Source organism: Cheilinus undulatus, linkage group 22 (genome assembly GCF_018320785.1).
Source record: "Cheilinus undulatus linkage group 22, ASM1832078v1, whole genome shotgun sequence".
Taxonomy (NCBI): domain Eukaryota; kingdom Metazoa; phylum Chordata; class Actinopteri; order Labriformes; family Labridae; genus Cheilinus; species Cheilinus undulatus.
The window spans coordinates 16,339,871-16,367,400 of record NC_054886.1 but is presented as its reverse complement, the minus strand read 5'-3'; the positions used below and the strand labels follow the sequence as shown (position 1 = coordinate 16,367,400).

Sequence of the window (27,530 nt, the reverse complement as noted above, 5' to 3'; positions counted from 1 at the left end):
GCTTCCTCTTTAAGAAAACCGCTGTCATTTGAACTCCTAAAGCGTCGATTGACTTCCCACTTTGATCTCAGTCCAAGTCAGCTGGAGAGCAGGTTAGTCATCCCTTCTTTGGGATCACTGAGGATGTTTACTAACCTTTGAGCATGCCTCAGGATATACTAACACACATGCATTATTAAGGCTTAATACTCGTCTAAGAATTGAGTCATGTAGCTGTCATCTTTATTCTCAAACTTATGTGAAGTAACAATTCCCCAAGTGAAAGCTGAGCATTTGATATCTAATGTGTGAGACAAAAACAGCATGTAATCAATTTGACATATTCACTGCTCAGATGCATTAAAACTAAAACAGTCTCACTGAAGGCATGACTCTGTATTTGTCGTGTCAGTGTGGTGCTGTTATACTTGCAGGCTAAATTATAACAATCGGCCTTACTTGAACAAAAAGAAGTATTGTTTTGGTTGAAATTCTCTGTCTCCATAAAGCAGCCATAGTCAATAGTCACAGAAGATTATAACCACATAGTTCTTTTCTGCTCTCTTTAGACATTGTCCTCTATAGTTGGTTTTACATCTGCACAGTGCTGCTGCCCTTTGCATTCTGCAAAAATAACTGAGACAAGGTGTAGGTGTGTTTGGAAGCAATAAAAGTAACAGGAAGTAGCATAATAGAATTAGCCTACGTAACACAAATATCAGTGGGTCTATCAAATAAGCTGAGTCACCTCAAGGGCGCTCACAAGCAGAGAAACTTGTGAAGACAAGCAATCACTTTAAAGATTACTGAAGCCTCGATGCCTATGACGCCTCCCTTATTAATACCTTCTTTGTTTAGTTTTACATTAAAAGTCAAAAAAAGCTCTTCAAACATGGATTTGATGGAGAATTACTCAAATAATCCTTTGCAAACACTATCATTTCAACCTCTCATTAGGCTGAAAGTTACCAGTAAATAGGGTCAAATTTCAGCCCATAACACTACCCTTGGCTAGTGTTAGCTCATTCAGTGCTTCTGTAGCATATACATTTAACAACCCTTCAAATGATAATGCATCTCCAATAGTGATGGGAATTTAAGCTCTTTGTAGTGATCTGGATCGTTTGACTCAGCTCATCAAGAAGAGCTGGCTCTTTTGGCTCCCAAACTGCTCTTAATATGATACCATTTTTGTTACATTTGACTAGCCAACTTTAGCAATGTCATGACATAGTATTGATATCTGTGCTGGTATTGGACTCAAATTATGCTTATGCTTTTTCAATAATGAAAATGGCATGTCCTTGTTTATGGAGATACTGTTTCCCCAAAACATCTTCGGTCAGATGAAACCTGCTCTCTGGTGGGCCATATGGCATCACTGATTTAAAACAATGTTACACCATCAAGATCATCAATCTAAAAACACATGAAATTGGAAAAAAAAAAGTTCTCAAGTGGGATGCAGATTTTCTCGTTCACATAAAAGAACAGGCTCTTTGAACCTGCTTGTTCATGAAGGACACGTCACTAATCTCAATGTATTTTAGAAATGAATCACATCCTCAGTTTCTTCATTATACAAGTATACTCACTGCTACAGTTCCAATAATCATATCAGAAGACTGATAAACCCAAACTCTCTTTTTTATTTACAAAGTGCCTCTAAAAATCTGAGAACAGACTACAGAACCATTAAAACTCTTCACCCCCTTGGATGTTTTACCCTTTAATTAATTTTTAGAAATCAATTATAGTGAATATAATTGGTCTTTCTCAACAACAACCTCTTTAATGTCAAATTGAAAACTGATTTCTCCAAAGTAATGTCCATTAAATAAAAATATGTCAAACTAAATGACTGCATAAATATTTGCATTTAGTAGCTGCACCTTTGGCTGCAATGGCAGCGCTGAGTCTGTGTAGATAGATCACAGTAAGGATGGCATATCTGGATGCTGCAGTTTTACTCAAGCTCTGTTAGGTTGCACAGGGATGGGGCGTGAACATAGTGTTTTGTAAGTCCAGCCACAAATTCACAGAGCATTCACCTTGTTGTAAAACTGTTCTGTGTAGCTTTCACTGTATGCTGCGGGTCATTGCTTCTCCCTAGCCATAGTTCTATTGAGGACTGAATAAGAATTTCCTCTAGGATTTTTCTGAACTTTGCATCATTCATTTTACCCTCTAACTTTACAAGCCTTCCAGGGTTGGTTGCCAAGGAGCTTCCCCCTAGCATGATGCTGCCACCACCATGCTTTACAGTGGGGATGGTGTGTGTGTGATGATGTGCAGTGTTTGGTGTCCATCAAACATAGTGTTTTGTCTGATGGAAACAGAGCACCATTTTGGTCTCACAGACCAAAGATCTTTCTTCCACCTCACTAAGGAGTCTCCCGCATGCCTTTTGGCAAACTCTTCAATATAAATTTTCTTTAACAGTGGCTTTCTCATTGCTACTCTCCTATAAAGTTTTGACTGGTGAAAAACCCTGGCAACAGGTGTTGTATGCAGAGTCTCTCCCATCTAAGCTGCTGAGGCTTGTAACTCCTTTAGAGTAGTCATAGGTGTCTTGGTGACCTCTCTCACTAGTCTCCTTCTTGCATGATCACTAAAATTGTGAGGATGGCCTGATCTAGGGAAATTTACACATGAGCCATATTCATTCCATTGCTGGATGATGGATTTAACTAACTCTGGGGGATTTTCAGTGCCTTGAATAGTTTTCTATCCATCCCCTTATTCATACTTTTCAATAACCTTGTCTCTGAGTTGTTTGGAGTGTACTTTTGTCTTCATGGTGAAATGGTAGCCAGGAATACTGTTTAACTATAGACTGAACCTTCCAGACACAGGTGTCTTTGTACTACAATCACTTGAGACACTCGGGTGATCCCCATTTCACTAATTGTGAGACTACTAGCACCAATTGGCAAGACCTCTGCTGAATTAGGTCGGTCACTTAAAAGGGGTGGATATTTTTGCCATCACTTCTTGACCTTTTGTTGATTTGACATTACTCTGTAGGAATTTGTTTTCACGTTGACATTGAATATTTTTGGTACACTGTAAAAAATAAAAAGCTGCTAATTTCCATAATAGTATATAAACATACAACACACACATAAGTCCGGTCATTTAGTGGTAAGTTTACAACTGCAGAGTACTGTAGGGTTTAATGTTATAAACTTAGTTTCTGATTGATGTTACATGCAGCCACCAGTTAATACCTGCTTGATAGATATAGATGAAATGAAATGGGGAAGTAGCACTTCAAACAAAGTAACCATATATGAGTCATCTCAAAGTTCTTGAAAACCTAACCTAGTTTCTATTGGTACAGCTGTTCTCAATGGCTCATGCATGCACTGATTGAACTCTGTATTCTTCATAATGAAACTCTGCTCTGTAATTTAGCAGCACTACATTTTATTTACACTATGATAAATATTCCATTCATCCACCAATAATTTGTGGAACTGTGGTGCGTGATCAGCTGTGATCCGTTCCTTTACAAGCTGCTACGCATATGATTTAACAGTGGCAGGAGCTTCACAGGTAATTTCCAGTTCAACGTCAGACTTCATTGTCATGGGGAGAAATATTGGCAACACTTTGCTGCCCTGATATTTTTGTGTGGAGCTGTCATATTTTTCCTGTACAGTTTAACGTGGTGATCAGTGGAGCGATTCTGGAAGTTGAGAAAGTACAGTTAATTGTTTTATTTATTTGGCCCAGTTGTTAATGTTTTCAGTTTTAAACCATGATAGCTTCCTTAACTCCTCCATCTTTTTTGATATTCAGATGTGTGTTGCTTGGTAGCACTGCATGAAAGCTATGATCAAACATCAATAAAAAGGGATGGCTGGACAACAGGGGTGCCTCTGAGTACAGAGTTTGTGTCTGACTGAAGCCATGGGACAATGCCAGCACACATGTGTGGACCAAGCAGCCACACTCCTCAAACAGACACTCACACACACAATCACTATTGTCTTTGCCAACGGACAGTCTGCTTCACACACCCTCCCTCTCTTTCTTTTGCTCCGTCTTTTCACGAAGGCATAATGTTTCTCCTAGATTTAATTTTGCTGTCCTATCCTGTCCTGAGTCGACTCGCAACTGCTGTCATGCGTCCCGTCCAAACACACCCAGCATGCTTTGAAAACGTGCAAGAGTGCATGAGAGAGGATGGGGAGGGGAGAGTAGAAGGGGGGGGGAAAGTTCGTCCAACTCCAAGAGCCAGAGAGGTCACAGGAACAACACCCAATCCCAGAGCGGTTCCCATGGAGACAAGTGTGGCAGCGTACAATGAGGGTGGGAGAGAGTGATGAAAGAGAGGGAGAGAGGGAAAGGGCAGGGGAAGAGCAGGAGGAGGGTGGGTTGTTGGCGTCAAGGTTCAGTTGGTGGGTACTCTGAGAGGGGGTAGGGGGGTAACAGCACCACTGAAAAGGACAGTGGGCAGTATGATGGTGTTGTAGCATAACAGACCTGGAACATTCTTCAGCCTCTCCTAATTTTTCTGTCATCCTGATAGAAAATCTCCTGATCTAGGGCCTTAATGAACAGAAATATGTGGAATTTCCTCTGACTATGACGTTGTTTTGTGAGAGCAACCAGAACAAGGAGAACTGTTATTGTTGTGAGACATGCTTACCAAGGATTCAGGAGGGATTTCCACTTACAGGCCTTGATGTTGGTGCAGTGGCGCCATTAGTTTGGCATGCGATTTTTGGTATTTTACTTCAAAACAATGGCTCTTAACACAGCTACTTTTAGTCATGGATAAAGACACTGACCTGAAAACAGTTAATTATCATGACTGGCGTCGCAACTGATAGCACTTGAACCCTTTTAGATGAGGGCAGAGACAATTGGAGAGTCTCCCTGGCCATGTATCCGTCCATGTCCGTCCACCCTTTTCTTTTTGAAAGCTGTACTCAACTGGCATTTCAAATAAAGGCCACTTCAGTTCTTACGGGGGTATTACCCAGCCCTTGAAAATGGGCAATGTAGTGGCCATTTTAGGCCTTCTCTGTAGGCAAGGCAGCTGAGAGCTATGCTAAGAAGTAGGCCTTTTTTCCAAAATTTGCAATCAACAAGTGCAATTTGTATTATAAGATATTTGCCTCCCTTGTTTACTCTGACACATTTAACACATCAAATAGCATGCCAATGCATTAATATATGAAATACATGAAACAGAAATATGAAAAACTTTTGTATTATACATTGCTGGCTCAAGTTTTCCTGAGGAAACAAAGGCAACATCTTTGTCAAAGGTTATCTGAAACATAGGCTATTATTCAACTATAACAGAGAGCTGTTTACAGTTGTCAAGCTGGAGGATTACATAAATGCCATACTAACAGCTTTCCAACTTTGTGAAATCCTGCCTTCGTGCCCATGAACATGTAAATGGGCCAAACTTCTGGGATCAAATTTAGTCTGTTTTACCCGTACCTGAAGGAACGAGCATTAACAAAGTTGGCTAGCTGCTTTATTTACAGTGGTATTTTGGACTGAATGCCTTTCAGGGTTTGGATGTGGATGTTTAGGGAAGTTTCAACTACATTTTACAAGGAGTAGAACTTGTCTTGACACTGTCGGTGCTGAGCTGACAGCTGATAAATAATCAGTGTTGTGTTTTATTTCAAAATGTGTACAAATTTTAGGCATTAACAGTGAGATCAGTCTCGACTGCCTATACAGCACCCATCGACAAGAAGAAACTGAGATATTTTAGCTATATATTTCTTGGCACGAGTACCGAAATCTGGTACCAACATAGTAACGGTACCAAAACTGTCGATACCTACCTGATCGAATTACAACACAGATACTGATACTTTATTTCAATACCCCGCCACCCAAATGCAACCCCTGCCACTCCAAATGAAAGGCAAGAAATACCTTATGGAACTTAAGTGATTTATGTGTTAAGTAACACCAGTTTCCTTATCTTATCCCGTGTTTGACTGGAATTTTCTAAAGATATTTCTGCAAATCATTTAAGGCATCGGTGTGGCAGTTAGCTCGGATGTAGTTATGGCGGCATCAGTTCTGAACAGAATTTCTTTATTGGAAGAAGAGCAAAGAACCTCTTCTTGGAGGAGATTTTTTGCCCTTTTTCTGCCTGACCTTGACATGAGTTTGATCCACCAACCAGCTTCACTGTTCGCACACTACAACAACACCTGTCTGCCGAGTTTAAGTTGCGTACTGGAGCCACACATGCCTACTACCTCATTTTGTCTGGTTCTCTGATTGGCTTGTAATGAATGTAGCAGAGAGGCTGTTAGTGAAATCATTCTTCAAAAAATTTTTGAGCAGTGTGGCCTTTCCCAAATATAATGGATGTACAAAATAGTTTCTGGCATGCCAGGTTAGGGAAGTTTTGGGGGCCCTGATATGGCCCTTGGGCTGCCACTTGAGAATCACTGGTGTAATGTAAGACACTATAAAGTTGAAAGAAGTGACCCTGATCCATACCCATACCATAGATAAGAGTATCTCTGTAGTGCTAAAAGGTTGGATTACCCCTTTATTGCCTCCATTTTTCCTCAACTTCACATGTCTCACAGAGTGCTCCCGTCCTCCATTTGACTACCACTAGTTTGTCCTCTCTGTGTCTCACTTTCCAGCTGTCTCTCTCGCCCGCTCTTCTCTCACTCCCTGTCTGTGTGTCTGTCCCGTCCGTCCTTGTGCCCAGGTTTTTTGAGTTGGCGTGGTTCCTGTTTGTTTTCAGCCATTTTGGGGACTTGCAGTGCTCGTAACAAACTGCTTAAATGGCGTCCTCTTGCTTGCTTGCTCTCCCACTCTGTCTCCCTCTGCCTCACCCTCCCTCTCCCTATCGCTGGGCTTTGTGTATATAAAGTAGCGTGTGTATGTGTGCGTGTGAGTGCATGTGGAGTGAGGGAACAACACTTCCAAATAAAAAGAAGATTGGATTCAGTGGGGGTTAGAGAGAGGGGATTCACTTGCAGGGAAAAAAGAGCAAAAACACTGAGAATCGTGTGTCAGAGGCAAAAACTGAAGAGAGAGAGAGAGCAAGAAAAGAGGGAGTGAGAGAGCAAGCAAGTTCGAGTGTGAGAATCGCTCCTGCCCTCTGTCTTCACACACTGCTGCCTGTATGTGTGAGTGTGCACCGCCTCTCCCTGTGCTCTTTCCCTCTCTCTCCCTCTCTCTCTCTCGCCCTCTCTCTCTCTCATACACACTCAGACGTGCGCATACACAGACCAAGGGGGAGAGAGAGAGAGAGGGAGAGAGGGAGTGTGAGGGGAGAGAACACATCGCAGCAGAGATGCAGCAGGAGGTTTTCAGAGGTACGTTCTCTTGTATGCTTGCCTTCCTGAGAGACAGCCAGAGAGAATAAGAGGAAGAGAGGCTGATTTCTGTTGTTTTCCTGCTTGTTTTTCTGCTTCACTCTGCTGCTGTGGCGGTGCTTGCTCTGCGCATGAAGACTAGGAAAAGGTTTTTATTTTACTGTGCGTGTGCTGGGGCGTGAGCAGTGGTGGGTGTGAGTATTTATGCAGCGTGTTTGTGGAAGCGTATTTATGTGTGCGTCTGTGCAAGGTCTGCCCATGTATGCGTGCCAGTAAAAGGCCTCGTCTCCCTCATCCTCCCCTCTGTTGCCTGCGCACCACGCAGTTCTTTTTCAAGAGCGATGACTCGTTTTGAGATTGTGATGAAACTTTTAATTTATCGAAGGGTCTTGCATCTCTTTGGGTCGCCGCAGACGAGGGCGGTCAGCACATGTCAGAACAGATGTTAGCTTTGTTGTTGGGGTCTTAACATGGTGGGCCAGTCCCCCTCTACTGCCCATGAACTTACCACCAGCATCAGAGGAAGTGTTTTGGAAGAAAAGCTGGCATGTAGGCGACAGTAAACATCTCCAGTTCCACTGACTGGTTCTGTGTCTTATTTCGGTTATGGGCCGCCCCGTTTGTCCTCCATTTTACCAGCCTGTTGTTGTGCCGGAGCTTGTCTCTTGTAGAGCAGCAGAGGGCATATTCATGTCACCAACTCCGTTGTTGCTGCCCTAAGCCTCGCTCTCTTTTTCCAAAACAACAGAGCATCTGCTGCCAACTACTTCACATTCCTGGTTTTCATGGATGCCAAGCCAAGCCCCCTCAGCTCAATGTATGGAGCATATGATCTGAGCTGCCAGAGGAATAGAGGTCATAGGTCAGACAGTAGGAAGTGTAGTTTCATGCTGTGGTTTTAATCAGATGATGTTGTCACAGTGGTGGCAGCATTTATCTTTCTTTCATCTTTGTTTGGGTATTATGCCATCAGGCATTTTCTGCCTTGGCATGAGTGCAAACATGGAAGCCTTGTAAATTAAAAAGGCCAAGTTGGTACGCTTTTTTTTATGCCACAAACATAAAGGATGTGGACACAGTGCGGAAACTGGTGCAGCATTTCATCTCACTAACCTGCTGTGTATTTGCCGTTTATGGTTGCCACTTTAGTTCAGCCTCGCTAAGATGTTTCTTAGTTGTTTAAGAGTGACAACTTCACTGTTCTCTCCTTAATAGGGACTCCCCGTAAAAGTAAAAACGATTTTTGGGGAAATTACCTCAAAAAGGTCACCGGTGTAGTGTTACTGCTCTCCAGGGTTACTTTTTAGCCCTTCTGTTTCCAAATGCCTCCCAAGAATCTGTTGCAGTGAGCAGAATTATGGGAATTACGTGCTGGGCTGAGAGCTAACAGAGCATGGAGAGGGTGCCGTTTAAGACATGGGCAGGTTCGCCGGTGCGTGGAGCGGCATGCAAAAACACCACAATACAACAGTTTACATGTTGGGTGGGGGGGAGATGAAGGGGCATCCAGGCAGTCATGCTGAGGGGGATCTGAAAGACAAGGAAACCATGAAATGTGAACATGGGAGAGACATGTTTGAAGTTACCGCTACCTACCCCCCTCACACCACCACAGCCATTACTACCACCTCCACTCAACCACTCCCCGACCCATACCAGCTTCTCTTCCTCTTACCTCCTCCCTCTTTCCTTCCCTCCCTCCATCCCATCTGGCTGGCTCCACCACGCTCTCTTGGCCGGGGGGTTGTGGAGAGTTCAGTAGCTGTTCTTGCTAACGATGCTCCCCCACCCACACACACCCTCCTGAGCACACATACACCCTTTTCTTCACAGACCAACTGCTGCTCCAATAGCTGGGCCCCTCTGGCTGCCCCTCACTGGGGAGAAAGCTCAACCGACACCTTCCTCTTCCCTCATGCTCCTCGCCGCTGGCTCACCGGCTGGAACACCGAGGCCCCCCACATTCTGCCTCGCAGGCACTCCCCTAAACCCCCTGTACACACACAAACTCAACACATGCACTGACAAGATGACAGCAAATCACTGCTAAAGATACAGTTCAAGAGTTGTTACAGCTCAGGCCTTATTTTCTTTAATTTGACCGTCATTCCTCTCTGTAACAACATTGATTGAACAATCCCTTTTTGCTCTGATCTGTAAATGCAGGGAATCTGCTAAAAGCAAGAAGAAGAAACTCAGTTTACAGGCAGACGTCTTGGTTCTGATTTGACCTGCTGTACTTAAGATGCTTTTATATTACTTTGGGTTACATTTTGTCCTATGCCTTGCTGCATTGGATGCTTACTGTCCACACAGGATCCATTAAATATTCAGATTCTTTGGCCTGTCCTTTTATTTTTTACATGGAGAAATTGAAGAGCGGTGCTTTGTATTGACAAGCATTTGACAGTGTTGAGTCAACTATTTCTGACTTGTGTTGACACAAGTCAGATCACAACACATTCAATCACAGATGTGGGTATTATTAAAGCATTACTATCTGAGTGAGAAAAGTAAAAGAAAATCAAGAAAACATTCTTTTTATACACTCCTGATTCCTTGTCATCTTCCTTTTCCCTTCTTCCTTGCCCATCTCAACATTTTGGTTGTTTGCTGTCAGTTTAACTGCTATATTTAATGATTTAGATCTATGTTTCTCTACTGGTCCAGCCTCAGGGCCCACCCCAACTTTATGATGACAAATCACGACCCCATAAAAAGATTTATATCATTAGAAGTAGTGCAATTTGGACCCGAGGTAGCCTAGAACATCTCTGTATATCTTCTTTAGTTCTTCACAACTCAGCTTAGTCCTGTTTGTTTTAAAAGAGAACCCTTATTTCATGCAGTGATAGTGTTAGTTCATGCAGGACATGATAGCCATATGCCCTGACGGTCAGCTGCTCTCAATTATCGCCTCCCAGCTCTTACAGCTAATCACAGCTCTTTCTCTGAACACAGCGCTGTATTGAAATATGACATACTTGATGCACTACACTGCTGCTGCTGCTGCTGTCAAAGCTGAACCTCCTCCACCCTAGCCTCCTCCTTTATAGCATAAATCTTGCTGCATCCACATGTTTAGATCGATGATGCTATGTATTAATTGCTTTTGAACGAATGTTATCATATTAAGTACACATTAATGTGTCTATCCATATGGGGTTTCTAGCTATGTGCTCCCTGTAAAATCATAGCATGCATGCATGCATTGATACTCCTTATCGATCCAAGTCCTTATTGATACCATTATCAATACTTTTCTATTTGGTTGAAAGACAAAATGGTGACAAATGCAGAAGTGGTCTAAACTCAGTAGTGCTTCCATCTGTTAAGGTGTAAGCAGTCTGTTACGTCTATTTTAGATCCCTTAACAAAAACTCATTCCTCATATCCACAACTTTATTTATCAGATATTATGTATTTGTTACCATGAAAAAAACTTTTATAATGTGACATTACATTTATGATACAGTTGTCTAATTTGCTGAGGTTATGTGAATGCATCATATATAACTGTCTTTCAGGTCATTAAGCCTGCTAATTACCTTCAATTCCACTGATTCCACCACAACTTTTTTACACTGGATTCACATTTTTTACTTGAAACAAACTTTGGAAGTGCTTTCCAACGCTGATCTGAGCAGATACAGAAGAAAATTGTCCTAGAGCAGCTAAAGCTAAAGTTATGAATGCATGCTACTGTCAGGCGAAGTTTTTTCCCCTTATACAGTTAAAGGTGCCAGATTTATGCTTGATTTGATGCACAATGCTGATGTGCTTTCAGCTGATGTTCCCCCTGCAAGAACTGATGTATGTTCTTACAGCAGCGATATCATAAATTACATCACAGAGCCTGTCAGACTCAATAGCTGTAGCAGTATCAAAAAGCTAAAATGTTATTGATTGTTGGGTATTTGAAAAATACTGTTTGCCCCAACTCTTCACATTCTCCTGCAAACAGCTTTGACCGACTGAATAAAGGTTTTGTGACCTACTTATGGGCCTTGACCCACCAGTTGAGAACCATGGATTAGATCATCTCATTTACAGCCTGTTATCCAAATTCCTGCTGTTTTTGCTTCATCGTGTTATTCCTTGATGACCTTGTTGTGATCCTAATCAACTGGAATTATCCTCTATTTCTGAGATTACTGTGACAGTATTGGCTTGATCATTCAAGCTGTACCTTATTTTATTATTGAAGAGACCTAGAGAAAAATTTAAGCTGTTTATTTTTGCAATTGAAAACTTACGGCTCTCAAAATGTAATTCCCAATGATCAGGGCTTAATTTGTAATTATGGGATGCAGTGGACCAAATGGCCTTTAACAGTTTAGAGTTTAATAAAAACTGTCTTCAAGCTCTTCTTCTTTCAGTTTCTTAATATCACAAGTGTCGTGGTCAGATTTAAGAGGGATTTCCTTTGAGATGGAAGGTGTTAAAAAAGAAAAGCAACAAAATGCACAAGAATTGAGTCTTAACAGTTATTTGTCTGTCAGCACAAGTTTCAGTGTGGATTAACAGATTGCTCAACGGCTGGTTCAAGGCCTTCTGCTGGCAGACCAGCCAAACTCCTCTGCCGTTCTGCCTTATGTTTTGAAAGGCTGCTTTAGCAGTAACCTTCCTTGTGACTGATTCTTCTTTTTATGGCTAGGGCCTTCAAACTAATGGTTTTCAAGATCATATTGACATCAGAGGTGGAAAGTGACTAATTACATTTACTCTCATCACTGTAATTAAGTAGTTTTTGGGTACTTTTACTTAAGTACAAAACACTTGTACTTTTTCCTTCTGTTGACTACACAGTAGCAAGAGGGGAGAGAATGATTCCACGTCACATCCCAAAACAGCTGCTAAATTTTTCTTTATTATAGAGGTGAAACTTTGCATGAAAACTGCTTGAAGATCCACATTCTCATGTTGTCATTGCCAATGAGAAAAGTTCATGTTTTACTGCAGCTACAAGGGCTGGGCAATTAACCGATTAATTTTAGTTAAAATCATAATATGTCACACTGCGATTTTGAAATCACAGAGGTTGTGACATTTCTTTTTCCTGACATGTTTAAAAAAACAGTTTTATACTTTTTCGTTTGCATCAGAAATGTCATGCAAACATTGAAGCGTCAGATTTTTCTAGACTAGTCTGCATGAATGACAAAAATGCTCATTCCTTTCAATACAACAATTTACATTACATCTGCAGTTTGAATCAAAATCACATTTACACAGGCACAGGTACTTTACCTTCAACCACAGAGACTGGCAGGTTTAATGCCATTCCAGAGGAGAACAGCGTTTGTTTTTTTGTGTAACTTTGGGGAAACTGAGAACAAAAGTTATCTACTGTTTTACTGTCCAATTTATGACAATTAAAGGAATTTACTTTTTAGGAAGATTTCTTTGATTAATGCTGACTTTTTTTGTCATATGATTACAAAGAAATTGAGTTCTGTTTCAGGAAAGGAACCTTTGCTATGGCAGATTTTATCTGCAAAGCCTAGAGGAGAAGGCAGATGTATTGTTTACTACCAACCTGGGAACAGATCATGCATTTGTTTAATTGTAATTAATTTATCTTATTGTAAAACACTGCTGTTGTGTTTTTGATGTCTTAAAAACCCATGAGGGTTGGGCACTTTTTGTGCATGACATGTAAATAAACTACAATCAATTAATCAACTAGGCTTTAAGTTAAACCAGTCAATTTCCCGCTGTGATTGAAGTAGATAAAATTAAGATATGCAATTCATACTGATCCTTGCATCATGTTGTCACCCTAACACGGTGGTGTCCAAACTTTTTCCACTAAGGGCCTTGTACAGGAAATTAAAAGGACGGTGGGGCCACTTTCATATACTTTACCTTTAGGATATTACATTTAGTAAAACCATCCAATGTAGTTAATGTATGCTTAGTGATTGGAAATGCATGCCTGAAAATGTTAATGGATGACAAGGCATTTTAAGGATTTTTAGGGCGGGCACTCACTTTCAGGGGAGTTCAGTGGATCCCCCTTGGATGAGACTGACTGTCAGTATGTTAGCCATTTACAGTTTTGTCTCAATTTAGTAATGAAAAAATGCATTGATAAATTCTTCTTGTCAAAATGTTTGTGTACAGAATTCGCACAGTTGCACCACCTGGTACTAAAACTAAGAGGTACACTCCAGTAAAGCACAAGCTTAATGTTCTAATGTATGCCATATTTCCATTATTTTTTGAATATGTTGTGCGCCAATAAAAATGGGTCACAGGCCGCATTTGGCCCCCAGGCCAAAGTTTGGACATCCTTTCCCTAACAAGGGCCTGCCCTACATGAAAGAGTAGTTTATGTTTAATTGATCTAATATTGTGTTGGTTATAATATATCATGCTATAGTGCTTTTGTTGGTTGATAAGTGCATAAGATGAGGAGCTAAAAATATAATTGCATGTCAAATCGCAAATGCAATACTGGAAATAAAACCATAGTAGATACTCAGTGCTCAAAGTAAACTTTAAATTCAATACTTCTTAGTTTTGCTTGAATTTGTTTATAGACCAGAAATTTTAACTTAAGTTAATTTTAAACAAAGTAACTGTACTTTTACTTGAATATAATAGTTGATGAGGATATTGCCTCACAGCAAGAAGGTTCCTGTTTTTTGCTTCCTGGCAAGGCCTTTCTTGGGTACTCCAGCTTCCTCCCACCACCAAAAACATGCTCGTTAGGTTAACTGGGGTCTCTAAATTGCCCGTAGGTGTGAGTGTGAAAGTGCCTGGTTGTCTTCCTCCATTTGTCAGCCCTGCGATTGACTGGCAACCAGTCCAGGGTGTACCCTGCTTCTCACCCAATGGCATCTGGGATAGGCTCATGGCCCCCGTGACCATAAACAGAATAAGAGGTATAGAAAATGGATTGATGGATGTATAATAGTCGTATGCTTTTTACACCTCTGACAATGATTAATTAGCTTCAGGTGAGAGTGAAAATATCTCAGAGTCAAATTCTAAAACTTGTTTTGCTTTTGAATTTAATTAAGTAGACCGTATGTTAGGGTTATTGAGCTACACTACTTCAAAAAATTAGGCCTTTTAGTGTTGAAGTTAAGCAAGGCAGACTGATTTTGAAGTTTTTTATGATTCTTAAATCAAATTAAAGACTTACAGAAACAGAAGCTAACAGTTCTTTGCTTCACATTTGTAATTTGATAAGGATTTAAATTGAATCAGCACGGTTTAGAAGTATGCTTTTTTCAGTGCCTGTCAGTGAGGTGTTCCTGCCGTCCTGGCATCATATAAAAGCCGGAGGATGTGTGCTTTATGTGCTTTATGTTTACATGAATAAACGCCGTAATTTGCCTTGCACCAGCTGAGAACCTGTTCATGCTTCGTGCTTGTGGTTTTATAATGCCACAAGCATAAATAGATGAGCACTTCATAGGTTGACCAACTTGTTTGTTTGCACAGAACATCCTGTTGCACAGAGGTGAGGAGACAGAGTTGTTTATTTTGATCTCCTTTAGGGTGGTCTCATTTTTCTCTGCCTGTGATTTGTACAAAAGGACAGATATGTGTTAATGCCCACTCGTCTGCACAAATAAGAGAAAGCTTTGAGTATCCTGTGTATTCTGTGCGTTTGTAAACACAGTTCAGTGTGTATGAGTAAACCCAGTGCATTCAAAGCGTGTTAAAAGCTGTCTGTCACAGTCAGACAGCGTGTCGTGCCTGCTCTGCTTGTGCAGCGACTGCGTGCGTCACAGGGAGATAAAGAAAAGAGCGAGGGGGCGTCATACGCATTTTCCTGTTCGTGGCGGCGAGCATCAGATGAGATGGTGAAATTTTTAGCCTAAGCGCTGTCTCTCAGTGTGTCCGCCCACTTGTAGCATGCTGCCGCTTCCCATAAGGGATTTCCTGCATAACATCTATCGCTCAGCAAATGTGGCTGACAATGAAAGCGTGATTCAATACAGAGCAGTAAGATCTACCAAGCTTGTTGAGACCAAAAAACACATCCTTGGAAAGCCATTAGCTGGTTGGTGACACAACAAAAAGCATGTGCCACTGCTTGCACTAAGTACGTCATCAAGAGAAGCTTCTGTTGTTCTGTTGACTTCTTCCCCTGCAGTCTCAAGAGTTACACTCATTTTAGCTTTGAAATGTCATTTACAAGTAGACCCATCCTACTACTTTGTTTATATCCAGCCTGTGGGCATTTATGAGCTTGTTTACACATACATGTTTGTTTTTGTGCGTGCATGATCATGTGTTTGTCCATGTGCTGGTTGATACTCTGTGTTAGTGAGGCCTCTGTCTGTCCTACAGTGCAGTTTGTCTGGCTGTTCCGGTTCAAGCCCCCACCCCCCTCAATCTCCTCTTCCTTCTCTTCTCTCCTTCTCTCTGTCTCTTGCTCTCTCACTAACCCTCCCTCTCTTCCTCTCTCCCTTTTTCTATCACCCTTTCACTCTCCCTCATCCTCACCCTCTCCCTCCTCTTCCCTCTGCAATAACAGTGCTGACCTAGTTTCTGCCTGTTCAGGGCTGCCTGTGGAATTTTACAGCGGCCTGCCTTCCTGGCTGCTTTGCTGCTTGAAAACGCAGGCAGAAAAGCATGACTGTGGACTTTTCTGCTGGTCACATCATTATAGCCTTATACTGTCTCAGCTCTTCCCCCTAATCCACGGACCAAAACAAATGGAGCCACTTTGAATAAGTAATAACGGCAAATCGCCTATGACACATGAATCTGCAGCTATCTTATATATTGAGAAAATGCAGGAGGACCGCATCCGCCACCATGGGAGTCAAATTAGAATGGAAATGAGAATAGCCTGTCGCTCATCTCCTACAGCTTAGCTGAGATTGTACCGGATGCAGAGGGCGGAAAAGCACCCCTTCTCTGTGCACATGCATGCAATCTCCCTCCCTTCTCCTCTTCCCCTCTTCTCTACCCTGCTGCCTTTGCTGCCTTCACAAATAAATGGTTAGAGTCCTGCCTGGCAAATACAGGCCACTGCCAGGAATGGCTAACAAGGTTTCTGCTCAAGAGGCAGAAGGGTTGAACTATTTATGTGAGTGTTTGAGCCATGGATCTAAGTCAGCCTTTGCCATTATGGGACTTTGATTAATTCTAAAAGCCTTGAAATTATGGATAGGGAATGTTTTGTCACTGCAGAGAGAGATGGATCATTGGAATGCCTTTCTAAAGGCTTGGTTGTGGCATGCTGAAATCTAAACCAGCACTGCCGCAGATTCATTCCTTCCCCCCTACTCTCCTCCTTCTTTCACTCACCAGCCCTGGCTGAGCTGTTGGAGTTCAGCGTTACTGGGGCATTTAGTTTTCTTTTTCTCTTCTCAAAAATGTTCCACAAGCGTCATGTCTGCTACTGCAAAGCTTTGGGCGTAATATTATTTATCTGCTTTGTGTCTGTGTAAACCATTTTCTACATTTGTTTCAGGATGTTCCTAATGTGTTTTCTCTGATTTCTCTTTCAGATTTTGAGGGCTGGTCATGGTGTCCGGTGAGAAGGTGTGGGACCCCCTCCATGCGGGCCTTCTTCAGTCACATTTGAGCGATAAACACCTGGCTGCGGGGCTCACTCCCATCTGCAACGCCACAAAGACTGCAAACAACAACTCCAGGTGGCACCAGAGTCAGCGGCTGTCACCTTTCTCTTCACCACCTCCGTCATTGGTGGCCCGACGACCAGTTCAGGCCTCTTTACCTTTAAACTTCAGCAGCTCAAGCAAGATCGAAGGGCTGCACAAACCAGTCAAAGGTGTAAGGGTTTTTTCTAACCCTGAAGAAGAGGCAGAGAAAGGGGAAACCGAGGAGCTGGAGATGAAGGGTAAAAAGCATGGAGGTAGGGGAGAGACCATGATAGAGGACAGGCTGGAGGATATAGCTGATGGACCTAAAAATGCAAAAATCACCTTAAGCTTCCCACTTAGTGCCGCCCCACTTCCAGCCTCCCTGACATCTCCAACCCACTGTCGTAGCTCCTCCTCATCTTCCCCTTCACCCCATCGAAAGAGGCCTTCCTCCAAGAGCTCAGATGAGGGGTCTCTGTGGAAACTGGATGCTACCACAGATGTAAAGCACAGACCTTTCAAGCCCCAGAGGCATGACAACTCTCCGTCCTCCTCTCCATCCTCCTCCACATCTCCCATGATTGTTCATGCACTTCTGAAGAAGGATATCAAATCTCCGCCTCCTCTCAAGTGCTCCAAACTCAATCAAGAGACTCAGTTTCACAAGTCGCCCCCAAGATCCTCCAGTGGGTCTTTAGGGGGCTGTTATAGTGGTGATGGATGGGATGAAAGGAACAGGTTGTCCAATGGTACGGCCTCACCTTCACGAACTGCCCAGATCCTCTTCAGTCTGGGCACATCAGCCTTCCAGAGAGGTGGGGATGCAGAGAGAAGAGATAAAGTAACAGGGAGACCAGCTGGGAAAGTGGGCAGCCCTCATGGTCCAAGTCTTCACCCACCCACCCTCCATCTTCCTCCCCCCTTACCACCACCTCCTCCCCCACCATCTGAGGGTCTTACTGCACCCCCTCACTCATCCTCCTACCCCCCTACTGACAGCCTCAAGCCTGAGCTGATTTGCGGAGTTTGCCACCGGCTTTTCAGCTCAGCCTCCTCCTTAACAGTCCATATGCGGCTGCATCGGGGCAGCCGCGCCCTCAGCTGCCGGTACTGTGGTAAAGTTTTTATCCACAGTAAGAGACTGCAATCCCATGAGGCATCCTGCAGGGTGTCAGGCCTACCCTCCAACAGCCTAGGCCCTCCTTCTCTCACTGTACATCCAAAGGAAGAGCCTCTGGAAGAGGGTGAGGTGAGAGTGGAGGGGGGAGTGATTATGAGAGAAACAGACATCAGCAAGGCGCGGCCAGGGAAGAAAGCACGGAGCCTCCTGGCTCGTATCCAAGGTGATGATGCAGCAGCCACGGAGCTACTAGAGGGTGATGAGAACCATTTTGTGAAGGTGGTAGATGGCAATGTCATTTACTTCTGCTCTGTGTGTGAGCGTTCCTACATGACCCTATCCAGCTTGAAGCGTCACTCTAATGTACACTCGTGGCGCCGCAAATATCCCTGCCACTTCTGTGACAAAGTTTTTGCCTTGGCTGAGTACCGTACAAAACATGAAGTGTGGCACACAGGAGAGCGTCGCTACCAGTGCATCTTTTGCTGGGATGCGTTTGCAACCTACTACAATCTTAAAACACACCAGAAGACGATTCATGGGATTAATCCCAGCCTCATCTCCAGTGAAAAAACAGCTAATGGGGGTTATAAGCAGAAAGCTAATGCCCTCAAGCTCTACCGCCTTCTCCCAATGCGCTCCCAGAAGAGACCCTACAAAACCTACAATGACAGTTTGCATAATGGCCTGCTACTGCCACAGTCTGAAACACCTTCCCTCTCTCTGCCTGGCCTTGGCTGTGCCCTCGGCCCTGAGGACCTTCAAAGCCTCATCAGTGGGGCCCACCATCAGAGTGTAAAGCCTGACCCAGATGCCTTCCCTGATGGATTCCCTGTTTCTGTGGCTGCTGAGCAGAGTGACCTCTCAGCACCAACACCCATCCCCCAAACTAACACGCCCCAAGTTAGAAAACATGACAGTGAGGCCCTAGAGTTAGAGCAGGGGAGATGCAGTGGCAGCTTCAAAATGTCTAGTAGCGGAAAAACCAAAACTCCTAAGACTGTAAGAGGCACAGAGACAAGCATGCCGTCTGTGATAACATATGGTCACACGAAACCCTCTGTCATAGTTCATGGGACAGCAGTGTCATCCTCTGTCATTGTGCATAGTAATCAGGTCACCTCTGGAAATGAAAAAAGTCCAACAAACACCCCATCTCCTGACACCAGCAACAACCAGACTTTATACAAGGGCAGCCCCAGGCCTATCAAAAAGCAAAAAGAGAGTGCAGAGAACCACAGAAAGAGGTCAAGAGACAGTTCAGATACCGCAGAGGATCAGTCAAGTGGTAGACAGGATGCAGAGACGGGCAGATTATGTCACAAATCACGCAAGTCTCATAACAAGAGCGACATATCTAACTCAAAGCAGCTGTCCACATCTGTAGGGTCACAGGTCAAAGAAGCAGGGCCACTATGCCAGATTACTGTGCGAATTGGTGAGGAAGCTATAGTGAAGCGCAGCATCTCTGAGACAGACCTTAGGAGAGACAAGAGCCATTCTCCTCCAAAAAATAAACGAAGTGAAACTTCATCTGTGAAGGAAGCCAAGGAACCTCGCCATGCTCACTCGCAGCATCATCAACATAAACATCGCCTCCACCGCAGAGCAAGCCTGGAGGCAGAGCGAGACAAGGAAGGAGGAGATTGTGAGGAGAAGGAGAAAGAGGGCAGGAAAAAGAACTATAAATCCCCTGATAGGGTGAGAGAGTACTACTTCCGTCAGGAGGTGCGTGAGCAGGAAAGTGACCATGATATGGAGGATAATTTATGGCGGCCTTACTACTCCTATAAGCCTAAAAGGAAGGCCCAAGCACACCTACAAAGAGTCAAGAGCTGGCAAAGAAAACTGAAGTTTAAGCGTTCCATCAGGCTAAAGAGGAGGGCAGAGAGGCTCAAGAATCGAGTTAACAAAGAAACAGAAAAATCACAAGATGAGGAAGAGGAGCAGAAGACTGAGACTGTCGAAAAACTGTCAATAGCTGATGGAGACAAGGAAGAAGAGGATAAGTGTGATTATCTTTCTGTTCCTATAAAGGAGAAAAACAAAGCTGCAGAAGAACTAGTTAAGACCATCTGCCATGAGATTGCTACACCTCCTGTAAACTCTCCAAAGCCTCCTGTTTCTACCTCAGTGGCTACTTCGGGAATAAAGAGGCGACCTTGGACTAATGGGAATGCAGCAGAGTGTGGTACATGTGGCCGCTGGTTCTCCAGCCCAAGGAAAAGAGACAAACACGAGCTGAGCCATCTGCTGGAGTTTGTATGCCTCTTCTGCCGAGCTACTTTCCCCTCAAGGGACAAACTAGAGGACCACCAGAGAGTGCAGCATCCCAAGCCTACTGAGGTATCCCCTGCTCCCACTAAGGGGGCACTTAGTGAACAAGTTGAAGGGGTTAAATCTGTGCCAGAGATTAAGTATGATGAAGATAAAGGAGGGCAAGTGGGCTTAGTAGGAAGTACCTTTAGTACAGGTCCCCTAAGCAGAAGAGCGTTATCAAGACACACCTGTCCACAGTGTCATAAGGTTTGCAAGACTTCATCAGCACTTACTCGCCATATCCGACGCCATGAGTTAAGCAGTTCCCCAGAGCGAGAGAAGGAAGATAAAGAGTCAAAGCCAAATACAACAGAGACGGACATTAACACCGTTAGCAGAGACCCAGACACTGAAACAGCACAAGTACCAAGTGCTCTGTCTGTTTCAGTAATCAGCTATTCATCGCCAGACCCTCCCAGCACCGGTGACTTATTGGTATCACAGCAGCATAAAGACCAGCCCAGCGAACTGACAAATGAACATCAGTCGTCACAATCCAGCGACAAACTTGAACCAACAGAGCTCACACATCCAGCTCCAGAGAGGGGGCCAAGCCCACAAATACCAGACCCTCCATTAGAAAGCCCAGTTAACCTGACACCCACTAAACACAAATTCACGCCTGCCACACCCTCCACTCTACAGAGCGTCCTAGTCATGAATGGACCAGAATGTCTCGACTACCGCACCCCCAGCAAAAAGAGCCTAGACAGCCAGATGCACAGAATACCCAGCCCTGCGCGCATCATGGCATCCACCAACACCTCTCCTAATGTGCCCATGACGTCACAGACCAGAATAACCACTGCTGCTCCTCCTGTTTCCATGACAACAGCTCTCAGCTCCGAGGGGGGATTCATGAAACGGGATGGGGTCATTATGGACAGAGAGAGACAGGGTGGGAGTGGTGTATTTCTACACGCAAGTTACGAGGAATCCCCTCTGGTCCAAGATCTCAGAGTTCACACCCTGTCCAGGAGTCCCTCTCCTACTGAAGCACAAGATCTGACCATGTCATCTATTTTAGCTAGAGAGAGGGAGATAGAGAGGCAAAGAGAGAAGGAGAGGGAGCTCGAGAGGCAGAAAGAAAGGGAGAGGGAGAGAGAGATGTTGAAAGAAAAGGAGAAAGAAATAGAAAGAGCCCAGAAAATCAGTCAAGTTGCACCCACTCCAGAGGACCAGGTTTCTCTTTTGATCCCTAAAGAGGAGCCCTTGAGCCCTGTGCCGTCGCCCCAGCACATCCCCACTCACACCACTATAAATGGCCCCTCCTCACACAGGCACACTCCCAAGTCCCCCCGCAGGTCCCCCTCAACTATTGGACACTTAACTCAAACAAACCACCAGGTTCACGCCAGTTCACAAGGACTCGACAGACTCACGCTGCCCACTGGAGCAGCTGGTGCCTGTGACCGCCCCTCTGCCCACGCTCTGCTTCTCCCCCGAGCTCCCCAGCCACCTGAGCCGGAGCACCAGGACACTGTTTCTTCCAGAGATTCCCAGCAGGAGGACACCACCCCAGTGGGCTACCCAGCCCAGAATTACCCCCTGCCCCTTATTGTGCCGGATGGCTATCGCTCTGGGAAGAAGCAGGAGGAAAACCTGCTCATGTCCTCATACCCTGCTGGAGCTCTTCCCTTTGGCCCCCTGGGGAAAATGATGGTCCCTAATGGCGGGGACCTCACTAAGCTGCCATTTTATCCAGACCCTTACCAGCTGCTTTATGGACCTCAGCTGCTGGCCTACCCCTATAACCTGGCTGCTCTTCCTGTGGCTCTGAACATGATGGCACCTGCAGGGGACAAGGTGGAGCCTCTGCCTTTCCTCCCTGCCATCTTCAACTACGCAGCCACTGCTGGGCCCTATATGGGGGCAGCCCCACACCCCCTTGTGGCAAATCCAAACCTTTACAGCAGCACCAGTGGCAGCAACAAGAAACGAGACAGCAGCAGCAGCAAACCCTAGGACATAGGAGCACTATGAGGAATATGTTCTACCGTGGACCGCCTGGACTGTTCAGGATGGGATTGGGAGGGGTGCGTGCTCACTGAGTCACTGAGTTCACTCACACAGTACCCTTGCCTCTCTTTAGCAAGAAGAGATCAGGGCTAGGCTTACATCAGGAGCAGGTTGAAGAGAGAGTAAGAAGCAAAGAAATGGGGAGAGGGCTGACATAGACGTATCATTACTCCCCTCTCTTTACTCTTGCTCACCTTTCTCCATGTCTCTTCTGTCTTGCTGTAGTGTGTTATAGTTTAGAGCTTGATTAATCTTCCTCTCTGACTCATTATATTATCTATAAGAATAAGAACTGCTAACAGGGTGTGTGTTGTGTGAAAAATTAGTTCAGTCTGCTTCCCTTTATAGTCACTGCATAACGAGGATAACCGCTCTTCAGGGAAGGCTTGTGTGGGCAAGGATAGGGGACGAGACAGTCCGTACTCTACAGAGAAGGAAGTGAAGCATCATGCACCTTGTGTATGTTTATAGAGAATGAAGGTTAAATTCTGTTGCTAAACTGTCCATGAAAGTTTAGAGGATGCACATGTTTCTTGTGCATGCAGACGTGGGTTAAAGCAGATATAACTGCATATGCGTGACAGTGGTAAAGTGTGCATTTGCGAGTGAAGCGTGTGCGTGAATGGGTGGATCATTCCGTGTGAGAGGCACACAGCATTCCTACTCTAGTTGGAAAAGCTAATGTAGGTCAGTGCGTAGAGGTGCATTTAGAAATGATTCCAAATCATTAAGAAGTCATTGCTATGGCTGGATGTGATGTGAGTCTGACAATGAGATCATCCGAGCTTCTAACGTCTCAACTAACTTGAGGACGCTGCAGCCGGATGGCACTGTAGGATCTGTATAGCATTCACCATAGTTTATACCTTTTGTGCACAAAATAGAAAGTAGTGGTCACTTTATAAAGGGGACACTTGTAGCTGCTTTGGATATGTAGCTGGCCACTGGGTAAGGATTAATGGCTGGTTGACCATTGCACTTCTGTTTCTCATCTCATTTCCTGAACATAAAAAAGAATAAAAACCAGTCAGCCTTCATCTTGCGTTGCCTTTTCCTCTTTGATTGTGAGAGGAAAAGAATTCATTTCCTAAGCCAGGAAGACAACCATAACAGAAAAGAAGGAAAATAAAGAAGGATTCAGGGTAATGAGTTATTTCTGAGAGGAAAAGAAGTATAGGGCCACATTACTGTTGGAGTCCAAGTCAGATGGCCCCACAGAAATTACCGTAGAGACAACCGTGTTGTCTTGTTTTTTAAACAGAGTGGGGATTGGAAATAAACTGAAATATTTCCCATCCTACCCTGTGTCATTTAATAAGAGGTAGGAAGGCTGAGCTTAGCAGCCAAAGTGGTGGCCGAAACTCCCCAGTCGCCCTCCTGGGGCCCTTTTGTTCTGTGTAATGTTATCTTTATATGTTTGTTTTGTTAAACTATGTTGTTGTTTATGTTGTTTAGCCCTCTTACTGGGTGGAAATGGCTTCAGTGAAAAGGGGGGAGTAAACTTAAGAATATGAATGTAAATTTAGTCATGAGGTTAATGAAGTACAGCTACATTAATGATAGAGTTGGTTTCAGTTCATTTTTTTCTGTTTTGACACAAATAACCTGTTAAAGAACCGTATAACGTCTGGTATGCATATATACAGTAGTCCTAGGAACATGTCAGTAAACTTGGGTTCTGTATCCACAAAGCATGAGCAACACTTGCTTCCTAACCGTTTATATCCTCAGCAAATCTGGCAATGTGCGCACAGCCTTTGTTTCTTTTCTGGCCTTTTCATCTTCCATATCTCTGTATTAGTATATTTTTATTCATTTTAGGCCACAGGTTGGAGTCATTCCACAGACTAGCTGTCACACGTATGCCTCACAGTCACTATCAAGGACCTTTTTTAAATTCTCCCTCTTCCTTCACTTGCACATTGCACCTCCTTTGGATGAAGTACATATGTTTCAATGTGTGCGCATGTGTGTGTGATAGTACCGGGACGTCCTTTGATTTGGGCAGGAGTGTTAAAACACAGCGTGACCAACTGCAGGGGCACACAAGCATCCTCTTGGGTGTGGTTACAAGCCTTTTGCGATTAGGCATAGGTGTTTTTGTGTACGAGAGTGAGCGAGTGCAGGAATAAGAAAACCAAAATACTGTAAATCTGCCTAAGCAGCATAACCCTTGGCAGTATATGGGCCACGTTTTTTTTTTTTTTTCTTTGACACTTTTCTGTGGGTTAGTTTCAATGTAAAAAAGCCTTGCTGTCTCCAATACAATATCTCAAGCCATTCCTGTAGATGGACATGTTTGTGTTGACGGACCATTTCTTATGCCATAGTTTGCCATCACTGTTATTATACAGACCAAAAGCATGCAAATCGACGTATTGTAGTGACTGGACTGGAATCTGGTGGTAATATACAACTATTTACTGTATGTTTTAGTTTAAATGAATGTGCCTCTGCTTTGATATTTAATAATTATCTCCAGTAAGATGTGGATCTGCCAGATTTCAACTGTTAAGGTGCCTTGTTATGGCATAAGAAATTTGAATAGTAAATGAACATTTTCTTGAGAAGAGACGGTATAATTTGGAGATAGATTTCATGGCTTTATTTGCTATGAAGCTGTTCATAGATGTAGGGGTGTGGCTAAACTGTTTTGGTATCGTGTACATGTCTAGGGTAATACTGTGCCATATAGAGCCCACGAAATATGTTAATGTTATTTTTCAAAGATGTTTTAATGTTGCCTGATGACTTTGTCTTTAGATTTGATACAAAGGCTTGTAGCCACAGCTCTCCCAAAGTCTGTAGTCTCCTTTTCTTCTTGTTATCTCTCCCCTCGTTTCTGTCTCCCTTTCTTTCTCTTTGCTGCAATCAAACAAAATAAAGTATTAACCTGATGACCCAATGAAATCTGCAGGAGTCTGGTCTCATATTTCTCTTCACATGATGTCTCTTCATCCCTACAAATGATGCGAAGTTCTCTGTGAACCATGTGCTCAAAGTGGATGGATGAGTGGTTTCAATGTGAATCAATATTCGTGTTAACACCTAAAGTATTTATAAAGATTAACATAATTGGGAAATGCTTTTCGCACCTTTAAGCACATGACTGAGTGTTTAACCCCCTGAGAACCTGCATGTACATATGAGGACATTACATTTTGGCTTTAATACAACAAAGGAAATTCTGCTGTTAAACATTTGGAGATTATTGTCAGGGACTTCCATAGAAGTGAAAGTAATTTGCTGGAAATATTGGGGATATTTATTTTGAAATTCCCTGAATTTTCATGGAAGTTTAAGGGAATTTGTTTGGAACTTGTAGTTGAAATTCTCTTTAAAAATTTTATAAATTTTCATGGAAGTTTAAGGGCATTTGTTTAAAAATGTTAATTGAAATTCCCTTTGAAATTTTCCTGGATTTTCATGGAAATGAAAGGGAATTTGTCAGCAGGAATTTGTTTGAGAATTTTTCATTATAATTTTCATGTACTTTTGAGGAGATCTATTTTGGCTTTTAAACGACATAATAAATTCTGCTGTTAAGAATTTGGAGATTATTTTCTGGAACTTCCATGGAAATGAATGCAATATGCTGGAAATATCGGGGAAATCTGCTTAGAAATTTCCTGAATTTTCATGGAAAATTAAGGGAATTTGTTTGGAAATTTTAGTTTAAATTTTCTTTGAGAATTTCCTGAATTTTAATGGAAATTTAAGGGTATTTGTTTGGAAATTTTAGTTGAAATTTCCTTTTAAAATTTCCTGAATTTTCATGGAAATTAACGGGAAATTGTCAACAGGATTTTTTTTGAGAATTTTTCACAATTTTTCATGTACTTTTTAGGAGATTTATTTGTGTATAATAATTTTCTTTGGAATTTGGGGGTAACTGGAGTAGAAGTTTAAATGGAATTCTCTTTAAACATTTCCCACTTCAATCCAATTCTCATCAAATTTTATGAAATTAGATTTTTTAAATATACCACATTTCTTCATTGTCAGTGTTTTTTTTGTGTGTGTGTTTGTTTGTTTTGTTTTGAGGGGGGAGTCATGGTTGTAAATTTTGGGGAATTTACTTGAACAATTCTAGTCATTTTTGTGGAAATTTAAGAGAATTTGTTTGGAAATTTTTAATAAGTTTTCCTTGGAATTCTAGGTTATTATTTGTGAGAATTCCCTTTGAAAATGTCCTGAATTTCCTTGGAAATTTAAGGGATTTACAAATACTAGATATTTAAGAAAATTCTCCATGAAGTTTTTTGAGAAAATTATTTCTGATTCTTTTGAGGGGTATAATTAAAAATTTAGTTATTTTCCTGGAAATTTAAGGGAATTTGGAAGTTTTCATAATTTTCCTTGCAAACATTTTTGGTGAAAACTACTCCAGTTAAATGCTTATCAGGTCCTATTTATTCCAAATAAGTGGGGTAAACTAAAAATGCACTCCAAACAAATGCACAGGTCTTAGGAGGTTAAAGCAAGTTTTTTTTTAATTACTCCCATTTACTTTTGCTTTAATAATTTCTATCTTTCACCTCTGGGGAATCCTCTAACTTTTTTTTTATTTATGTATTATTTTATGTTATTGGGAAATAAGGAAATATTAGCCACATCACTCTTTAATTTTTGGTCATTTACAGAAACAAACTACTGTCTAGAAGTGGTTTGCTGCCATGTAAACAGAGGCTGATCATGCAGCTCCCTCTTGGCCTTGAATGAGCACACTCCCACCAGTGACGCTCAGCGGTGTAAACAGAAACAGCCAGCTGGGTGACTCACCCTTCTCTCTACAGAAATATGATGTCAGAGATGGTTTACCTCTGAGAAAATTAAATATGAATGAAATTAAATACATTTCACAAATCATACATCGTGAAATGTCAAGAGTGGGAAAAAATAGTGAATTCAAGGCCTCGGGGAGGCCTATGTTTTTTAAAGCCACAGCGCTCTCTTGCCAGTAATAAATTCAGTGTAGTAAAGCACTGATATGGTTTACTTCAATGGATCTTCTTCACAGCAGACATTTTGTTTTGACAGCAGAAAAAGCACAGGCGCTGCTAATAACATTAACTAAGGCTCTGTTCTATTCCAGTGTGGCCTTGAGCTAAGATTAGCATGCACAACACCAGGCCTATGGATGGATAAGGAAAACAAAACAGTGTGGCTGACAGGGTCCTGTCACTCATAGAG

General features: G+C 42.8%; 1 protein-coding gene across 2 annotated transcripts; it reads left to right on the top strand.

The window, feature by feature from the left end:
* Positions 1-25,266, top strand: zbtb4 (zinc finger and BTB domain containing 4). Of its 2 annotated transcripts, none has more exons than XM_041779944.1 (2): positions 1-92; positions 16,784-25,266. In XM_041779944.1, the coding sequence occupies exon 2, from the start codon at positions 16,800-16,802 to the stop codon at positions 22,281-22,283; it is 5,484 nt and encodes a 1,827-aa protein (XP_041635878.1). In that variant the 5' UTR covers positions 1-92; positions 16,784-16,799; the 3' UTR covers positions 22,284-25,266. The 2 variants fall into 2 exon arrangements, with proteins under 2 accessions (XP_041635878.1, XP_041635877.1); XM_041779943.1 differs by lacking the exon at positions 1-92 and adding an exon at positions 7,094-7,304.
* The last annotated feature ends 2,264 nt before the right edge of the window (positions 25,267-27,530 follow it).

Excerpts from the sequence above, each read along its gene's own strand:
- zbtb4 (XM_041779944.1), top strand. The coding sequence starts at position 16,800 with ATGGTGTCCGGTGAGAAGGTGTGGGACCCCCTCCATGCGGGCCTTCTT.